The sequence below is a fragment of the Manis pentadactyla genome, chromosome 1 (assembly GCF_030020395.1).
Source record: "Manis pentadactyla isolate mManPen7 chromosome 1, mManPen7.hap1, whole genome shotgun sequence".
Lineage (NCBI taxonomy): Eukaryota > Metazoa > Chordata > Mammalia > Pholidota > Manidae > Manis > Manis pentadactyla.
The window spans coordinates 176,038,770-176,058,833 of record NC_080019.1 but is presented as its reverse complement, the minus strand read 5'-3'; the positions used below and the strand labels follow the sequence as shown (position 1 = coordinate 176,058,833).

The window sequence follows — 20,064 nt, the reverse complement described above, 5'->3', positions numbered from 1 at the left end:
AGTCTCCGGGCTTTCGGGACCTGTGGTGTTTTGTCAGTTCCATTGTTCTAAAGATAGGCAGGTGTAGAGTATTTTATTAGCCGCCATGCTAACGGACACAGAAGTTAGGAACGTGCCTTCAAGAAAATGTGATTAAGGAAGTCAAACGTGCACCAAGAATGACTGTTCCACGTGCTTTGCATATTTTAACGTATTTAATCCAGACTTAAACCCTATTTCCCCATTTTACAGATGAGAAAAGTGAGACGGTGAGATGCAAGTGAAAGAACCAGTCTGAACCCAAAGCCCACTCACTTCTAAGCAATGTTATGAAATGAAATGCTGGGTCGTAGTCCTGCTTTACTCTCAACTGGGCTTTATTTCTTTATTCTATTTAATCTTTTAACATTAGTTTAAAACTATATATAGTAAGAAATAGAGAAGATAAGGGCCATATTATGAAGCAGCTGGGACTTAATGCTGAGCCCGGTTGAATCCTAGCTTAAGATTCTTTTGGCACACTGGACATTTGAGTACTAGAAGTCAGGATTTCCCCTTCCCACCTCACTACCCTTCTCTTTCTCACCATAATTTATACTCTCATTTAAGAACTTGTGATAAATGCTAACCTTGCATTTCACACGTGAGCTTTTCTGGACATGACCTTTGAATGTGTGCTCTGAGCAAAGACATTGTGTCAGATGCTTGGAGGTGGTGAGGACATACCTCAGAGCTAGAAAGCTAGCCTTAACAGAAAGCTAGCATACAGTTGTCAGCGTGAGGGGGAACTTGACAACATTTTCACAGTGCCTGAAGGTTATTTGCATTGCAAAATACAAAACAGAGCACTATTTAATATTCCCTTAAGAAAGTTGCATTATGAAATTCTGTGAATATAATCCAATTTATGTCAACTCCAGTTCTGTAGCTTGAAGTGGTACTGAAGGTAATTTAATAAAATCACTACAGATGAAGAAAGTAATAGTGATCTAAAGGGACTTGACAAGAGTATCACCAAGTGGGCTTTGAGACTGGAATCCAGAGCTAACACACTCCAGGATATGTGAAGGGATAATGTCTCTCGTCTTTAATTCCCTTTTCTATTGTATCTAACAACCCCCTCATTTTACATATTCTTTAAATTAGTCAACTTATTCCTTTTTATTTTCTTTCTCACAAAAATACTAAAGTACCTACTATAGAGCAGGCAGTATATTAAGTGCTGGGATGGAATCAATGCATTACATAACAGGGTTGAATTGGCTGCTATATTAAATGTAGAAAAGTGACTGGGCAATTAGTATAAGCTTTTTTTTCAATAGTTTGGTTGTACAACAGAGGACACAGCCATGCCCTCTAGGAAGTGATTGATCTTGTCACACATTAACTGATGTTACTGCCTTTTTTATCAGTTCCCTTTTAACAGCGATTTGCTATCTGACAGGTTAGAACATACTGTTTACACTTGATTTGCCTTTGTATTCAAGCTTCAAAGTTTACCTTTGAGTAAAGGCTTATTTCTATTTCCCCTGTGAAATTTTGAGGATTTCACAAATATGTAAAGGAATAACTTGGGATTTAGAAATTTGTTTTGTATCCCATAGATACATTTGATAATTTACTCAGGAACCCTGAAAAGTCTAATATGCACATACTTTTTTCTCTTTGTTCTTTCAGAGATAAGATTAACAGATTAACAACAGTGATATTTGGAGCTGGCATTTATTTAATTATATTTTTCCCCAAGCAAATAAAATACATTAGATCTAATACAGTTCTAATGATGAAAACAGAATTAGAACACACCAGAATTCCTAAAGAAATGAACAGTTAGCCAGTATTCCTGGCACTTCAGTTGTGCTTACCACTTAGTCTACCCAGTGTTAACTAACTCTTATCACCCAAAGCAGTTAATTCCTGGAGAGCTATACAGTATTACTGCATAGAGATGTTTACTCTGACCCAGTTAAGCTTAACTAGAATCTCAAGACTTGCATCAAACTGATAACTAAATAGCTAGATGGATGCCTCCAATGTAAACAAACCTAAATGGAAACACAAAGAATCAGTATGCCCTAAAGGTCACAGATACAGATGCAGTGCATTAAATACAAAGACAAAGCTAAGTGTGAATACTCAAGAATATTAAATGTTGGTAGGTAAAAAAGTAAAAACAATAAGAGGGAAACCTAGGAGAACGTTTGATTGAATTACATGAGCCAGCTAAAGAGGTCATGTAAATTGATAACACTAAAACAAAGTAGAAAAATGGGCGAAGAGATCAACAGATAATTCCTAAGAAAGGAAAGACAATTTATTAGCAAAGATGATCATAGCTTACATCTTTAACAGAAGGTAAAGAAATGCAGACTAAAGCAACATGTCACTTTTTTTCTATTACCAAAATAGCAGATGAAAAAGCACCTACATACATACTGTTGGGGTGCAACAAGACCTGCAGGCTGATATGCATGGCTGGTGGCAGAGTAACCAGATGAAAGTTGTCAAAAATATACCAACTTTAGTGTTCGTTTCCTTTTACATATTAATTTCACTTCTGGAAAGGTATGCCAAGGAAATAATTTAATTTTAAACAGAAGTTTAAACAGATCTTTTCTTAGCATAGTGAAAAGTTCAAAATGCTCTAAATATCTAATAAGGAGTTAATTAAATTGTTATGTCTATTCTCTGAACAACATGGAGACATTAAAAATGTTTATGAAGATTCTGTAATAACAATATTTTAGTACTAAGTAAATACTAATTAAGGCCCTGCTTTGAGTATTGGAGATAAGAAAGATGAGTAAAACCCAATCACAACCTACAAAGAACTTAAACAGAGAATAAAACCTACAAACAAGTGTAATAGGTGTTTTAAGTGCTCTGTAGAAAAGTTTGTAGAGTACAGTGGAGACCCAAAGGATGGTGGATGGTGTGCTTACTTCTACCTGTGTGGGGTCAGAAAAGACTTTATAACTAGAAAATTGCTGAGTCTTTAAAGATTACTTCACCAGACCAGTGGGGGAGGGGCAATGAAGGGACAGGAAGGGTAGAATATTCCATACAGAACCAGCTATGTAAGCAAAGGCTCATGTTTTATTGCTTGTAAGTACATCATGTATATGTTTACTTGCTTATAGAAAAACCCTGTTTATGGAATTATAAACCTACATGTTGACCATAGTGCTGTTCAGGTGATTTTTTCCTTCTTTTTATAATACTTTCTAGATTATCTATAAGCATAATTTTTACAATAAAAAAATAAACAAGTGGCAGCTTCGTACACAATAATGCATGCAAGGAGATGGTTTAAATTTTTTATACAACTAGTGATACATAAAGATTTACCAACTGTACTTGCCATAAGGGCATCCCAAAATGCTGTTAATTGATTGAATCTACACATAAATGTACAGGGAGAACTCATTCCCTTTCCTCTTCATACAGATCTCCAAATGCTGGCCCCAGCATTAACAACTAGATTACATTATGCCCAGGGGATCTAAAGGAAAATTAAGTGCTGCCTTAAAATAAAGGGCCATGATGTAGAAGAGAGAGTAGAGTTACACTCTTTTCCCAAAGGATAAGTCTGAGCCAAGTGGTTGGCTGCCTTTTGGGGGTGAACTAGAGTGTCTTAGTATGGGATTAGGAAATGATAAATCCTGTCACTGACAGTGTTCAAGCAAAATTTGAGAGAACCACTGTCCTTGACCATCTTCTCTTTATCAATAAAGCTTATTAAATGATTGGGATGGTATAAACACCCTATAAACAACCATACTTTACCTATCATTTTTCTTGTATATGCTCAGTTAGTCTTAATTTTGCCATATAGATTTCAGTATGTCTCTTGTATTATTAGAGTTCTTTTATCTTTCACAGGTGTTGGGAAATCTTCACTAGTTCATCTTCTGTGCCAAAATCAAGTGCTGGGAAATCCATCATGGACAGTGGGCTGCTCAGTAGACGTCAGAGTATGTATTTCTTATATTTTAGTTTTTCAGTAGTCATATTATCCTCAAATACTAAGTCCTTCAAACTGCATGATCAAATTATAGTACTGTAGTTAAGACTAAATAGTAATAATAGGTGGGCTTTATTAAGCACCTACTGTGTGCTGGATACTATGCCAAATGCTTTACATGTCTTTGCTTGCTTGATCTTTTTTTGACTGAAATACAGCTACAGAAACAAAGGCATAGGGAAGTAACGTGACCACATTCACCCTGCATAAGAAGCCGTCAAGATTTGATCCTAAGTAGTCTGATTTCAGAGTTTTCAGTTTTAATTACTATGCTGTGTTTCTGGAGTTTGCTTAGTATGCTCCATAAATAATTCTACCTAAGCCTTTGGCACTGAGGTAGGCAACTTTTGACTAGAAATAGTGTAAAGGCAAAAGCTGTTTCTGGGTCCTGTGTTCCACCTCACATTAAGGGAACTCAGGTGCAGTTCCACTGAATTATGTATTGTCCCATATTGTTGGTCTTCGCTAATTCCAACTGCTGCTATCCAAGTATCTCTTCTGCTAGCATATCTCTCTCCTTTGAGTTAAGAAATAAATAGGAAAGGAATAGTAATAGCTAGATTAACAGTTACTTTCCTTTAGTTCTTTGAAGTTATTTTCCACAGTCTGTGACTTATATTGTTGCTGATTAGAAATTTTCTGTCAGCCTAATTATTATTCCTTTTTAAGGAAATTTCTTTTCCCTAGTTTCTTTTAAAAGTTTTTTTTATGTAGTTTTACTAACCTATGTCTAGGTATGGATTTGTTTTTAGTTATCTCATTCAGAAGTATTGTGCTTCTCACGTATGTCCTTGTTTTAAAAAAATTTCCATTATGTTTGTCTTATCTCATTCCCTCTATCCTCTTCTTTTGAACTTCTATTAGATATTTGTTCTCTATATCTTTGAAATGTAGTTTCATGTTTCTTATTCTTTATTTCTCAGGGGTGCCTTCTAGATGAGGTATGCATGTCTGCCTTCCGGTTAACTAGGAATCTCTTCAACTGTGTTTAGTCTGCTTTTTAATATAATCCACCCAGTTTTTCCTGTCAGTAATTGTAATTTTTAGTTTCTAGATATTCCTTTGGGTTATTTTTCAAAAGTCAAAAGTTTTCAAACTCTTCTGCTTTCATTATGGTTTTACTTTTTATATTAATCATTTTCAACAGACTACTTTATGGTTTCTTTTGGAGTGTTCTGTTTTTTTCTTAGTGGGTAGTAGATATTCTACTTGCTGTATATGCTGACTCTGCTTCATGGAAATGTATCTTTTGAGTGGTTTGTAATTCGTTGAAGACGATCACATCTTCAGCAGGATTTATTTTCCCTCTTCCCTGTGGAAGTCCTTAGACTGTGTTGTAAAAGTATAGCACCTTTCCATTTCTGTTATTGCCAGAGCCCTAGGGATTTCAGCAGTCCCTGTAATTTCTCAGTGAGAAGTTTTCATTCCATCTAGAGAATGTAAACTTCCCCAATATCCAATTGTAGGATGGGCCTGTGGTTCCCATATTTTGTGGATCTTTTACTCTCTACTACCCCTACCTGAGGTCCCTGACAAAGTTTTTCCTGCTTTCCCAAAGCAGTGGATAGACTTTCTCTTAATCTCTTTCACAGACTGAGCAGCTCATCAAGGGAACTACAGTCTGGTCTTTGTCACTCACCCACATATACCATTGCCTTAAAACCTGAAACAGATGTGTATTCCTGGATGGGCACAAAAACTCTAGGAACCAGCCCCTGAAGCTATATTTAAATCTGAGTCAGTTCCCGCTTCTCACTCTGATTGTAAGTTCTTCCTTCATTTCTAGCATCTGGGGATTTCCCTTTCTTTACCTTGACTTGCCCTCTTTATTTCTAAAAAATATTTTTATGGCATTTCAGCCTACCAAGTTCCCAAATTCTTAGGTACAGATGAAAAGCAAAGTCTAGATAATGAGTTCAGTGGCAACTTTGTTTAACTTGAGAGACCCAGTAGCAAGGTCTGGACAAAATTTCCCTTTGGACTTTTCTAGCTCCCTTTCTGTGAGAGAGCATGGCATATTGAAAAGAAATGTAGATCTAAACTCCCACTTCCTGGGTCTGTCCCATATTACCTTTTGCTTCTTAAGGAGTGACCTTAGACTAATCAGTTTACTTCTCTGAGCCTTAGTATGTCATCTGCAAAATAGAGGTTATTAATACCTGCTTTTCTAGCCTACAGGTTTGTAGGGTTTTGTTTTGTTTTGTAGGCAGGGAGTGGAGTGGAAATGGTAGAGTTGGCTGAAGGTGGCCAAAAGGTACAAACTTCCAGGTATAAGATAAGTTTGTTCTTGGGATATAATGTACAGCATAGTAACTGTAGTTAAGACTGAATTGTGTCAACCAGCTTATTTTTCATTAATGCTTATGTGGTGTAACTTACTTCCATCTTTTAACTTGCATGCTTCCTGTGTCCTTATATTTATGGTATATCTCTTATAAGTAGATATAGTTAAATTTTGTTTTGATAACCATTCTGACAGTCTTAATCTTTAAATTAGATTCTTGGACCCTGCCTGTAGATATTATGATTCAGTTATCTGCATTTTAAGAAGCACCTGAGATGATTCTGGTGTAGGTGGTGAAGAGTGTTTTGAGGAACACTGGATACAATGTGGAATCATTTTTCCAAGTGGATGTTAAAGTGGTTAATGATAGGCATTAGAGCAGAAGGGCCAGACTGAATATGCTGATAGAAAGCTAGTAGGTATTAACAATAAGGCAAGTGGGAGGGAAGGGAGGATAGTAGTCCAAAGCCTATAAACAACACAGGGTTTTTATATACAGGCAGAGGAATAATATACTGGAAGTAGCTTTGGAGAGGTAATCAGAATGAGGAAAAGTGAACAGCATCCCTCTGAGCTGGCAGCAGGAGAAGTTGTGTCTTCAGGGTAAAGATTGGCTTCACCTAATACAGTGGGGTTGAGGATAAGAATATAATGGAATTTTGTTAATGATAGAATACAGTGCCAGGAGAAAAGTGGAAAGATTTGGAGGAATGAATCAACTGGGAGTTGAATATGTACAGATGAAGCAGAAAGCAATTTGGGAATGAAAATATACAAAACCAATTAAAGAGGTAAAATGTCTGGTAACTGAGGATAAAAGATGTAAAATGTCTCGCATATAGTTGATGACAAAATTTTCAAGAGAAATTTTGTCCCAGCAGTCCCCTGTATATGAAGGTGGAGACTTGGTTGTGTCTGTAAGGAGTGCTTCTAAATAAGTCCCAGAGAGCAGACCAACATGAGATTAGTTAGTTCTCAAGATTCTGACCTAGTTTAGAAGTAACAGCTGCAATTCCCTTTGGAAACCCCTGCTTTGGAGAAAATGAAGTTGGAGTTCCCATGAGTTAGCTAGACTGTAGATTTTTTAACTCTCTCCCTACTTCCCAGGAACACTGGAGAGGACATGAAACTGCCTGCAAGGAAGCTGGAATAAGGCTGCAGTAGTCAGAGATAAATGTCATGTAATAATGTGACTAATTTTACTGGAATGAGTATGGTACTAATTGACTCCTTCAAAGGTAGAATGGAGTATGTGGGGATGAAAGTGACCTTACTTTTTTTACTTTTCACTCTGTCTTGGGCTGGTTGATCTCTTCCATCTTTGAGAAGAGTGAATTTGAGTGACAACATAAGTAAAAGGCATTTTTAAACAATAATGTCAAGGAAAGTCATCATAGACATGTGAATCATTTTGACTATTGTGTTAATACAGGGAGCAGTTCTTCCCTCTAGCAAGAATGATTAAATCTCATAAAGCTTCTACCAAAATAGCTTGGAAGAACACTTCTTAGGTAGCAGCTTTTATATTACAATTACAGCTTCTGTGTTATTGAAACCTGTGAGAGGGGATCTCCAGAATCAGTGTTGATCCATGAATACACACTTTTTAAAACTCTTGGAAACAATTGTCCCATTTAGCTCATTTCACATTTGTTAAAAGGCAAACTAAAAATAGAGATAATAACGGTGATAATGTAATTGTTTAATTTCAAGTACTGGGTGAAGCTAGTGAGCTTAATGTATGTACTCAGTAATTAATAACATTTTGGATTTAGTATGCAGTGCAGAGGTGTTCATAACTAAACTGAAGGGAAGGAGAAAAGCTTTATTTCGTGCGATTCTTCGTTCATTACTGCCTTCCAATTTTGTTGATCCAAGTCTAATGAGATTAATATAAATGCATGGCTACTCTTAATTATGAAAGAAGACTTATAGAACTTAGTCTTTTCACAAATTATGAATAAAGAAATTGATTTGTCATTTCTAGTTCACTTTAATGGGATTTTAACTCTCTAATTTACACATTGCATACAATCAATATTTATTGAATTCCTCTTGGGCAGCATAACAATGTATAAACAATGAGAAATTTTTTTTTTAACGCAGTGTCTGTCTTCACTAAGAATAAGTGGTGGGATCTAGTAAGTGTGGCAAAGTGAAATGATCTTTAAAATAATAATAATAATGAATGACGCCTGACCTTTTTTTGGCACCTAGTTTACATACCAGTTCCTTAATGGCCACAACCCTTCATACTCTTAGGGTCCCTATGTGGCAGTGAAGCAGTTGAGTCACAGAAGTGCTAAATAACTTATCCAAGGTCACATTGTTAGTAAGCAATGGAGTTGAGATTCAAACCTGGGCAGTCTAGTTCAAGAGCCTTTACTCTAGATCACTACTCTGTACTGGTGCTTGTTCCAGAATGGTATTAAGAAAAAAAAAGTATTCTAATGCTGTTGAATACAGGAATCACTAGACTCAGGTGACATTTAAATTTAAATTAGCTAAAATAAGATTTAGTTCCTTAGTTGAACTAGCTGGATTTCAGCTGCTCAGTAGTCAGAGACATTTTGCTAGACATGTCCACATACTGGACATTTCCATCATTGCAGAAAGTTCTGTGGCACAACATTGATAGAGAAGATAAAGTGTAAACTTGAGCTGCTTGTAAAGAATAGAAAATTATACTGGGTGTTAATGGTTGAATCGGTGACCTGGGCAAAGGAAGAATGGACTATTCCTCAAGGAGGGGCATGTATATTATAAGTGAAAGAGAAGGCAAGATAATAAATCCAGTCCTGGACAGGATGAAGGGAGGATCTGAGCTATCCAGCTGAAGCTATACAGAAGACATTTACAAATGAGGTGGTGAAATCCAAATGAACATTCTGAGTTGGAATCGTCTATATAGAGATAATCCTGAACTATGAGAACTGATGTGCTTTTCAGAAAAGTTAGGAAGAAAAGAGCTGGGGGAGAAGAATCTTTGGGTGTATTTAAAGAGTTGAAGGTGAAAAGAGGGATCAGAGAAAGATCGATCAAAGAGATAGGTGGGATAGCCAAGATGATGAAATTCCACAAAAGCAAAGACAGATGAGAATTTCAGGAAGGAGGGATTGATTTTTAGTATAAAGCGCTATAGATACAAAGCCCGAGAGAGAGAGAGAGAGAGAGAGAGAGGCAATTGAATTCATGATGACAAAGCTAGCACTGGCCTTTGAAAGTGCAGTGGACTGTTAGTGTTAAAAACCAAATGATGTGAATAGGCAGAGAGGAAATAGAGATGGAGTTTTAAATCAATCTTATACAGAGTTGAGAGGTTAATAAAGGAGTGAATGGTACAGAATAGAAGGGAAAGGTGAAAGTTTTTTTTAAACACTAGAGAAAATGAGTTTGGCTGGAGGCAAAACAAGATTCCTGGAAAGGAAGAGGCAATTAGCAGTAACCTTTATGTTATTCATTCATTCATTTATTCATTTAGTGAATATATTACATGCCTACGGGTATCAGACCCTGCAAGGAATTGGAAATAGAGCCGTGAATGAGACAATTCAGTTCCTGCTCCCATCGTAGTCTGCTGTCTGCTCATTCCTGTCCTTTTTTTCTCCTAAGTCCCTCCTAAGACATCCTACCTCTTGCCTCTCTAATAATTCTGCAGGCACACATACTAAACTAAACATTAGAGAACACCTACATCATTTAGTATTCTTTGTTGATATGTGTCATTTTCTTTCCTTAATTTGTTTCTGCTTTTTGAAAGTTTACAATGAATAAACTCTTCCAATGAGACAAAACCTTTTGTATTTAGTCTTGACTTGGTTTCCAACAAAAAGGCAAGAGGTGAGTAAATGAAGTACCCAAGTGACAGCAACATTGGGAATGTGGTTCCTTCTCCCATTTGATGATCAGTACATACTAGTTTGCTCCCTATTGAGAAAATCCTTCCTTGTATAGCTGTAATACCTATAATGACTTTAAGTATCAGAGCCTTGATGACTGATTTAAATATTAAACCCATTTCTTATAGTTTGGCATTACCACCCATCATGTCGGGCTCTTAGTATAGTACCAGGCTACCACTTACTGTGTCAAGAGCAATACTTGTTATAATGTCAACCTTTCCCTTGGAGATCACTGGCCCATGTGAAAATATAGTTCTTAGGACTTATTCCATTTGAATTAAATTAAATTTAGTATGAACTGAGCAAGTAGGAAAGGAAATAGGGCACCTTCTTTTGTAATCTTGGAAGGAAACATGAAAACACTTCATTGAATGTAATAAGACCTTGGAGGATGAGATATTTATACCATATAGCAAAATAGTGATACCTTTTATCACAGTATACCAGGCTAATTTCCATATCTACAGTAGTCCCCAACTGGTTTTGTTATTCTCATTTTTCTGTCTATTGTCCTTGTTAGTCTACCATTGTCTACACTTAATATCAGTGTGGTTATCTATAGAGTATCTTATTTACTTAAACTTTTCATTGGACAAAAGGATTTGGACAGAAAAATTATAAATAAGTAAAATGTATGAAGCATTCTGTTAGAGTGAGTTTTAGTGCATTTTATGATATCTATTTTTAACTGTAAGCTATTTTGCCATTTATTATTTCAAAGTTAATATATAATACAACTCCTTCCTTTTTTAGGCAAAGAAACTGAGGCTCAGAGATGTCTGGGATAATCAGTGGCAATCAAGGAACATAGTGTAGACCTCCTGATACCAAAATAGTTCCATCCTATAAAATCAGCAGTTCTTAACTAGGGATTGGAGCAAAATCATTTGGAGAATTGTTCAAATTATGCATGTCAAGGACTGAAGTCCAAAGGTCCTGATTCAGTAAGTCTGGCTTATATGTTAAGGACATTTTGTCTTATTTTTTTTTCAGCTTTATTGAGGTATAATTGATAATAAAACTGTAAGGTATTTAAAGTGTATGTAGTGATGATTTGATAAACATTGTGAAAGGATTCATCCCACTCGGTTAATACACCATTACCTCAATTATTTATTTATTTACTAAATTCTTTGGTGAGAATATTTACATTTTACTCTCCTAGGATATTTCAATGATATAGCATTTTCAACTATAGACATCATGTTATATATTAGATCCTCAGATCTTTATTTATCTGATAGCTGAAAATTTGTACCTTTTACCAACTTCTCCCTATTCCCCCTACCTTCTAACCCCTGGCAACCACTTTTCTATTCTTTGTGTCTATGAGCTGAGCTTTTTATTTAGGTACCACATCTAAGTGCCACCATGCAGTATTTGTCTTTGTCTGCTTTAATCCACTTAGCACAATGCCCTCTGGTTTCATCCATGTTATTGCAAATGACAGGACTTCTTTGTTTTTAAGTCTGAATAATATTCTTTCGTGTGTGTGTGTATGTGTGTATGTGTGTGTGTGTGTGTGTGTGTGTGTGTATATATATATGTATATGTGTGTATACATGTAACAGTTATATCAGATGGTAGAGTAAGATGCAAACTGTTCATTGATGATTGTGTTTAGCAATGAGAAGGCCATTGGTGACTTTGATAAGGAATATTTCAGTGGGATGATTGAGGCAAAAGTGTGACAGGAATGAGTTCAAAAGAGAATGTAAGTAAAAGAATTAAAGACAGTTGAGAATAGACAGCCCTTTGGAGGGCTTTGGCTGTAAAAATAAAGAAAGAAATGGTATGGTAGCCAGAGGAGGGCATGAGGCCAAGAGAAGGCTATTTTAAGATGGGAAAAATTATGGCATTTATATATTATATTTATATGCTGGTGGGAATTATCTAACAGAGGGGGAAAATTTGATAGTAAGAGGGAGAATTGATAAAGCTACATCTTTTTTTCTATATACAGTCTTATATTAGTTTCAATTATACAGCACAGTGGTTTGACAGTTACCCATATTTTTAAATCCTCACCCCCACCACTAGTGTGGTTACTATCTGTCAACATAGGAGGATGTTACAGAATCATTGGCTATATTCTCCATGCGGTACTACTATCCCCATGACCAGCCTACCCATTATCCCCCTCACCCACCCATCCCAACCCCTCCCCCATGGCAACCACCTTTCCCTTCTCAGTGTCTTTGGGTCTACTGCTGAATAAAGCTACATCTTTGATAAGAAAGAAGATATGGGATCCCATATACAAGAAAGGGATTTGAACTTAGGGACACAGAGTTCATCTGTAATAACTGGAGGGAAAGCAGATTATATGGGCACAGATGCAGGGAGATAAATTCAGGAAGGAAAGGTTGTCGAAATTCTTTTCTAATTGCTTCTGTCTCAGGAAGCAAGGTTATTGACTGTGCTTGAGGATAAGGAAGAGTACTGGAAGTTTGAAAAAAAGGAGAAAGCATAAAATAGTTATCTAGGAGTGGAAAAGAGGAAGTGGACTAGAACTGACTGAAGGATATCTCCAAAGGTAAAGTTGAATTTAAAATGAATCCAGTCTGCTTGAATGTGCTTTTTTTTTTTTTTTTTTTTTTTTTGAGCTTCTTGTTCAGTTAGCTGGGTTGGGGAATGGTAGATATAATCAGTTAGAATTTTGTCAGATGAATACACAGTGAGAGAGGCAAAGGAGTGACTAAAATGAATCATGGAATTTATGTTTAGTTAGGAAGTGAGAATTAGATAGGGTCTTGTGGAGTCACAGATTATTATTAGAGGGAGAAAGCTTGAAAATAGGAGGTAATGATGAGAGTCAGAGGGTGAGAGGCTGATACGGAACGTCCAATGCTTTAAACATGAAATAGGGGCTATAATAATGGTTTTGATGGATTGACTTGTTAGGTTCATGACTACAAAGAAGGAACCCCGGAAGAGAAGACCTACTATATAGAATTATGGGATGTTGGAGGCTCTGTGGGCAGTGCCAGCAGTGTGAAAAGCACAAGAGCGGTATTCTACAACTCTGTAAATGGTAAAGCATTTCTCTATTTCTACCATGTATTAATGGTCTAGGAGTACAGATCATCTGATATAGAATGCTGCAGGATGCTGGATTCATCTTAATTTAAGAAAGATCTGATATATTCACAACTCTTATTTAAATCTGTGTATCACATTCCAGTTTGTGTTTCTAGATTCTGTGTAATTCTGAACATTAAATATTTGCTTTGTCTAAGTGTTTCTATTTATATTATTATCATAAAACTAAATATTGAGAAATAAAATTGTATTTCAGGTATTCAACATAAAATATGGACCTTTCAAAACACTGTCGCCTGGGAGTGCTGTTTCTCTAATCAGTTAAATACGTACAATAGAACCATTAGGAGTTCCACAGTCTAAGCCAGATGTTATAGTGCTAGAAATTTCTTTTGTCTGCTCCATAGAGAGAGTCCTATGTAATTATAAAGAGCTGCCTAAGGGTGTTTTCAGGAGTGCAGAAATTTTATCCAGTCACAGATAATCAAACACCTGGGGTGGACTTACAGATGGAGATGTGTGAAAGAGGACATAATTGCAATTCATAGCCTAGCTACTTGGTGTCAAGGGAATAAACCACTGACACTTGTGATTTACCAGTATAGTTTTATCATCATCTTGTCTTTTTAAAAATTCATTTCTTAAAACCTTTTTTTACCATGAAATGTAATTTCAACTTGTCTGTGATTGATGTACTATAAGATTTGGCATCTCACCCCTTCGCTTCTGATAGATGTTTAGCTATTATTGTACCTCATTTATACTGTGCTTAGATCAGTATTAGGTAAGCATTGCAATTACTCAGTACCTTTTTCATTCCTTGTTTTCTTCTTTCAGTATCTTATCTTCCCAGATCAAAAGGTGTTGTGGTTACTACAAAAAATGTAGAGAAGGTTCTTGCCACTGGATACATACTACAGAATAAAGGATACCTTGGTCAGTTCAGACCTATGTCCCATTTAGCTCAAAATTCCCTCTGAAAGTGTCACAGTCTAACTGAAGAAACAAAACAGTCATAAATGAAAGAAAGTACAGTTAATAGTGACATTAATATATGACATTATCCTGCAAGAAAGTATATAATAATGGCATGTATTAATAGAATGTATACAAATGAGAAAAACAATAAGACTGGTATAGTGTTAGGAGACTTCTTAGAGAACAGGAGAAAAAGAAATGAAGCCTGGTTTAGATCTAGACTCCAGTGATAAACTTGGATTATATCAGTTAAATGACTTGATCAAAATTGTGATCTGGCAAAGAGAAATTTGGAAATATGACACTTTGGCTGTTTAGACCTTTTTGAGAAAGAAGATAAAAGTTATAAATAAATACTAAAGACTATTCAAATCCTAGGAAATGTGAAGGAATCCTGTGTTGCACACATCTTAAGTGCTGAAGAAAAAATCCATCTAAATCCATATATATGTGATTATCTTTTCTATGCCTGTTGTTCATTAGTGATTTGTTTCTTCCTTGAATATTATTGAAATAATTGCATATATCCTGTTAGTTTTACAAATAAGACTGAGATATATTTCTTATTCTTATATTAAAAAAAATCCCTTTTAAGAAAAATCTATTTCATGTTATTTGACCCTAGCTATGAAACATTTATCTTGGTAGAAGTACTCAACTTTCTTTATCTACCATCCTTTGTTTCCTAAGAAAGCAAGCATAGAATCTCTCCATTTAAATGCAGTCTTTATTATTAGCAGTAACTTTTCTCCCCTAATACCCTACTTTCTTCCCACTATGATGAGGATGACTGGGTCCCCAAAGGAAACCTGTAAAGTGTGTCTACCTCTCTCTCTTAAGATTAGATCATATTCTGATCACCTACCACCAGACTTCTTCGCTTTGGGGCCCACTGTGGCCCATTTAGCTCATAGACTACAAAGCAAGAACTCTCAGTCCAAATGAAAGAAGGAAAATAAGGGAAAGGGGTGCGCAAATGCCCCTAACAGCTCAAAAGCTTTAAATAGAGATCCTCAGAAAATAAACTTCTCCCTCTCCATCTGTTAGTTCATCTGAGCCTTTGTAATCCTTTCCCTCTCCCAACCAAAGTGCTCACCCATAGTTCAGTGACGTTAACACAACAGGGAAGGGAGAAAATACCTACCACTCCTTTGTCCTAAAGTGACATTGTTCTGCTCTCCCCCGGTCGTTTACTGTCAGATTACCTGTGTTCAAATTCTCGCTAGCCCACTTACCGAGTGACCCAGGGCAAGTTACTCAGCCTTTCTGATCCTCAGTTTCCACGTGTGTAAAATGAAGATAATGATTCTTACCTCATAGGATTGTTCTGAAAATCATAGACAACAGGGTAAAGCACTATGTGTAGCATATAAGTACTAAATAAATGTTAGGTAGGTTCTTTAATGGTAACTCTTTATCCCTTTTTTAAATTCTATCCTCTATTACATGTTTTTAATGGCTGGAGAGCCCCTCATTGAGGAAGGTATAGTGAGTACAACTCAATATGAGGGCAAGTGTCAGATCTCTGTTCCAGAAGCCAGGAGAGATACAAATTTAACTTTCTGCACGAATGTCTGTAAAAGCTAGAGAAGCCAAATAAGTCTAACTCTTCTGACCTTTTTCAAATTGATATAACTCAACAGTCTGAAGGTAGAGAAATCCATCAGTTTTACATCCTTTCTTCACAGTAGAGTTTGAAAAGGGTTGGGAGTTTGAAAACCTGTAGTCTCTTGACCACAAGATGATACCCTAAATTCTACATTTAAAAGCTTTTTCTCTTTTGTCTGTATCTTATTGTAATAAATACCTGCTTTGCCTTTCTGTCTGGAATCTTAACTGATTCTGTATACTTATGAGCCTCATTACATTTTGTTATTTTTCTCAGTGTCTCAAAAGTCCATCTGTTTTCTACTATTCATATTTCATGACTGTCTTTTCCTCCCCCCTTCTAGTGGCATTTTTTCTTTTTTGCTCTGTTAACTAAATCTCTTATAGGTAGCAAGCTTACATGGCAGTCATTAATTCAAAGACCCAAAATATTAGACTTTTCAGTTGATTAGGCCCAGGTCGTCTGCAGGATAACATTTTGTCAGCTAGAGAATAGCAATTGTATCAAATTAAATCAATACTATTTTAACAAATTTTTATCATTTAATATTCTGAGTATAAATATGTGTATGTATAATATCTATGATAGTACTATGTACAGTGAAGTTAAATTTTTGAATGAATAATATTTCATATACTTGAAGTAGTTTTGATTCTTTTTATTGATGAGGTAGCTCTGTAATTAGGACCAGGCAGAGCAGGCATTCATTAAGTGTTGAATGAAGAAAAAAGAAGACATCCTAAAAGTTTAATGACATTTTGTCAGCCCTTGTAGAATCTTAAGAATTAAATAACTGACAGAGACAACTTTGAAGATAATTATTTGTAAGAATTTGTAGAGGAAAGTTTAATATAATCATGTCTGAGTTTGTTAGTCATGCAAGAATGCTAGGTTTATAATACTTGTATTTACTAAGTCTCGCTTTGCCAATTGTGAAATGAACAGCAGTTGTTAACAGTATTGACATTATTTTCTCTGATTATTTTAGGTATTATTTTAGTACACGACTTAACAAATAAGAAGTCATCCCAAAACTTGTATCGTTGGTCATTGGAAGCTCTCAATAGGGATTTGGTGCCAACTGGAGTCTTGGTAACAAATGGGTAAGCCCAGATTACATCACAGTTGGTTTGAAATGTTACAGCAGTTACAGGACTGTACCCTCTGAAATAACACTTTGTAAGGTCTTTGATTGGCAAATATTCTCTTCCAGTCCAAACATTGTCTCTTTACTCTCTTAACAGTGTGTTTCAAACAATAGTTTTTCATGTGGAGAAAGCCTGATTTTTCAATGTTTTCTTTTATATATTACATTTTTGGTGTCATGTATAACAACTCTGCCTAATCCCAGATCAGTTAGTCTTAAAATTAGGCAGTGTGATTCCTTACTTTTCAAAATTGTTTAGCTATTCTAGTTCATTTGCTTTTCCATATTAATTTGAAATCATCTTGTCTGTATTGACAAAAATTCTGTATGGGTTTTTATTGGAATTGCATTAAATCTATAAATAAAATTGAGAAGGATTTTTGTTGCATCTTCTAATCCGTGAACGCAGTATGTCTCTCCATTTATTTTTTGAAGCAAATCCTAGACATCATATCATTTCATCTGTATATACTTCAACTTTAAGTGATAAGCATTTTTTAACATAACCAAAATATAATTGTCACATGTAAAATTTCATAAGAATTCTTTAATATCAAATATTATTTTAATTTCCCCAAATGGCTCATAATTGTTGGCTTTCTCAAAAGAGTGGTTAAGGAAAGTCCACTCATTGTATTTGTTTCCTTAAGTTTCTTTTAATCTTAAGTTCCCCTTCCCTGTTTTTCTTTAACCCGCTAGCAGTTTATTTGTGAAAGATGGCTTGTTTGTCTTGTAGAATTCCTGTATTGTGCATTTTGCTGAGTGTCCCTATAGTGTCCATTAAACTTTTTCTGAATCCTAAATTTTCTCAAAAATGGTGTCAAAAATAGTCTGTAAAGAGGTAAGGTTTTTGGTTTTGCCAGAGTGGTATTTTGCTTTTAATATAATACCCAGTTATCTGTCTCTCTGTGATGGTAAAGTGTTGTCAGCCTTATCTGTCCATGATAAAATTCCCCAGTAGATTTCACCTAAAAAAAATAAAAGAATTCCAAGATCAGATTTCAAATTGTATAAAATTTAATGGAAGAGAGAAAAAAGGAAAGCTAAAAGAGAAATAAGAGAACAAATTTTATATATATATATAAAAACACATGGGAATGTAATATGTTACATATATAAGTAAATTTGTAGTATATTATGTGTAACATAATGTGTTAAGGTTCAAAGGATTATGTAAGACTACAAGTGACAGAGATATATGTGTATCAAAGATGGAATTTGATAAAATATATACAAAAATTTGTGTGTGAACCAGAGTTAGTAAATATAGGTAAAGAAAATAGTCCTAAAAGAGGACACTCTCAAAACATTCTCTAATACAGCACATTTCAATTTTGGAACATGTCTCCTAGGTCACAGTTGATGTTGGTAAGCCTTGAACTCAAGACATTATTGGCTTTGATGCAATAAATAGAATGATAACATTTTTATGAAATGGGAGGTTACATAATTCAAAATAATTGTGTTCTAATTCTGAACAGAAATTGAGGCTCACTGAGATTATTATGAAGGGCAAAAAGATTTAGTAATTTTGCTCATAAATACATGCCCAATTTAGATTATTCAAAGAAAGAGAAAAATAATGTCAAAGGAAGAAAAAAAGCTATGCTCAACTGGTTGTATTGATTGTTCCATGCCATATTAATTTACTATCACAAGGTGTTCGCAGCCAGATTTTGCTGACTATAGTAAACAGAGCTTATAACATGTCAGAAATCTAAATCTGTTTTCTCATATGTGAATACGATTTAAATTAATTGAACAACATTGGGCTCTATGTTCCTTTCAGTAACAGAAGGAATAGAGTAAAAATAAAGGGTAAAAATAAAGGATTGTAAAAGCCAGTGACCCAAGGCCACTAACCCTAAGTGATCCTGATTGCCTGTCCTCTATCTCCCATGGCTTTCTTTTCAGGATAAACAACAATTTGGTACTTAATTGTTCCTTTTACTATTCATTTTACATTTCAGCTGTTTCCTTTCCAGTCCACTTGTTGCATTCTTCTCTCCCCCAGGCTATAGCATCACCCATGGTTGATTTATTCTGGCCTTCAGCATCGCTACATCTTACTTTCTTGAAATGGTCTATTTTTCTTTACTATTCATAGGCAGAAATGTACATGGTAGGTATAGAGCTTATGCATAATGCCAGAAGCTTGCCATTTTCCCCTCTGTCAAAAGGCTTGAGTACCATGCTAGTTGCCTGGGTTTTCCCTCCACAGAGGTTTGAATCCACTCTCTGCCTCTACCTAGAAAAATCCCTGAGCTGTTAGCCTTAGAAGATAGATCTTTAGGAAAGGTCAAGTCAACCTTCTTTGATATACTTGGTGGGCACTCAGTAATAGATTGCTCAAGTAATCTATAAAGACTCATGGGAGCATATTTGGAGTAGTTAGATGAATACTTGGAACTCTAAAGATGGTGAGGATGGATTGATAAATGAACAAGTAGATAAAAGAAATTGGGAGAAAAGTAGGTTTACAGGTAATGGCTGAGTAAGAGTCAGTGAAGCATTAGTCAAATAGTATAAGCGACTTGCATTTAAATATTAACACATCTACATCAGAAAGATAAATTCTGTTCACCTCTTCATTATTATTTACCACAGGGATTATGACCGGGAACAGTTTGCTGATAACCAAATCCCACTGTTGGTAATAGGAACTAAACTGGATCAGATTCATGAAACCAAGCGCCATGAAGTTTTAACTAGGACGGCTTTCCTGGCTGAGGATTTCAATGCAGAGGAGATTAATTTGGTATGTATTTTCATTAATGCATGTTTGTGTTATTATCAAGTAAGGGCAAACTGAACACTTCACAAGTCAGATATTCTCACAAAAGAAGCTTTATACTTGAAATCAGGGATTTGGGTTCTAGTCCAAAATCTAGTAAAGATTGGAATCAACATAGATTGTCAAATGGGCACACCACTTCAGCCTCCTTGTATGCTATCTGTTGGGATGTTCAAACTTTGTTCTGTAAATAACATAAATAATGGGTTTTTTCTTGAAAATATTTTTTAAAATTGCACCAAAATCAAAATAATTAAGATGACAGAAGGGTCCTTGACACTGTACCTTGATTATTCTTGCTTTAG

The 20,064-nt window shown here is 35.4% G+C and overlaps 1 protein-coding gene across 2 annotated transcripts in view; it reads left to right on the top strand.

Annotated features, from left to right (window-relative positions):
- Window positions 1–20,064, top strand: part of RABL3 (RAB, member of RAS oncogene family like 3) — a 30,098-nt gene that overhangs the window by 383 nt on the left and 9,651 nt on the right. For both annotated transcript variants that reach the window (XM_057503077.1, XM_036883348.2), the window contains exons 2-5: window positions 3,862–3,953; window positions 13,094–13,223; window positions 16,807–16,921; window positions 19,573–19,723. In XM_057503077.1, the coding sequence (XP_057359060.1) occupies window positions 3,862–3,953; window positions 13,094–13,223; window positions 16,807–16,921; window positions 19,573–19,723 (488 nt within the window). The remainder of the gene's footprint in view (window positions 1–3,861; window positions 3,954–13,093; window positions 13,224–16,806; window positions 16,922–19,572; window positions 19,724–20,064) is intronic.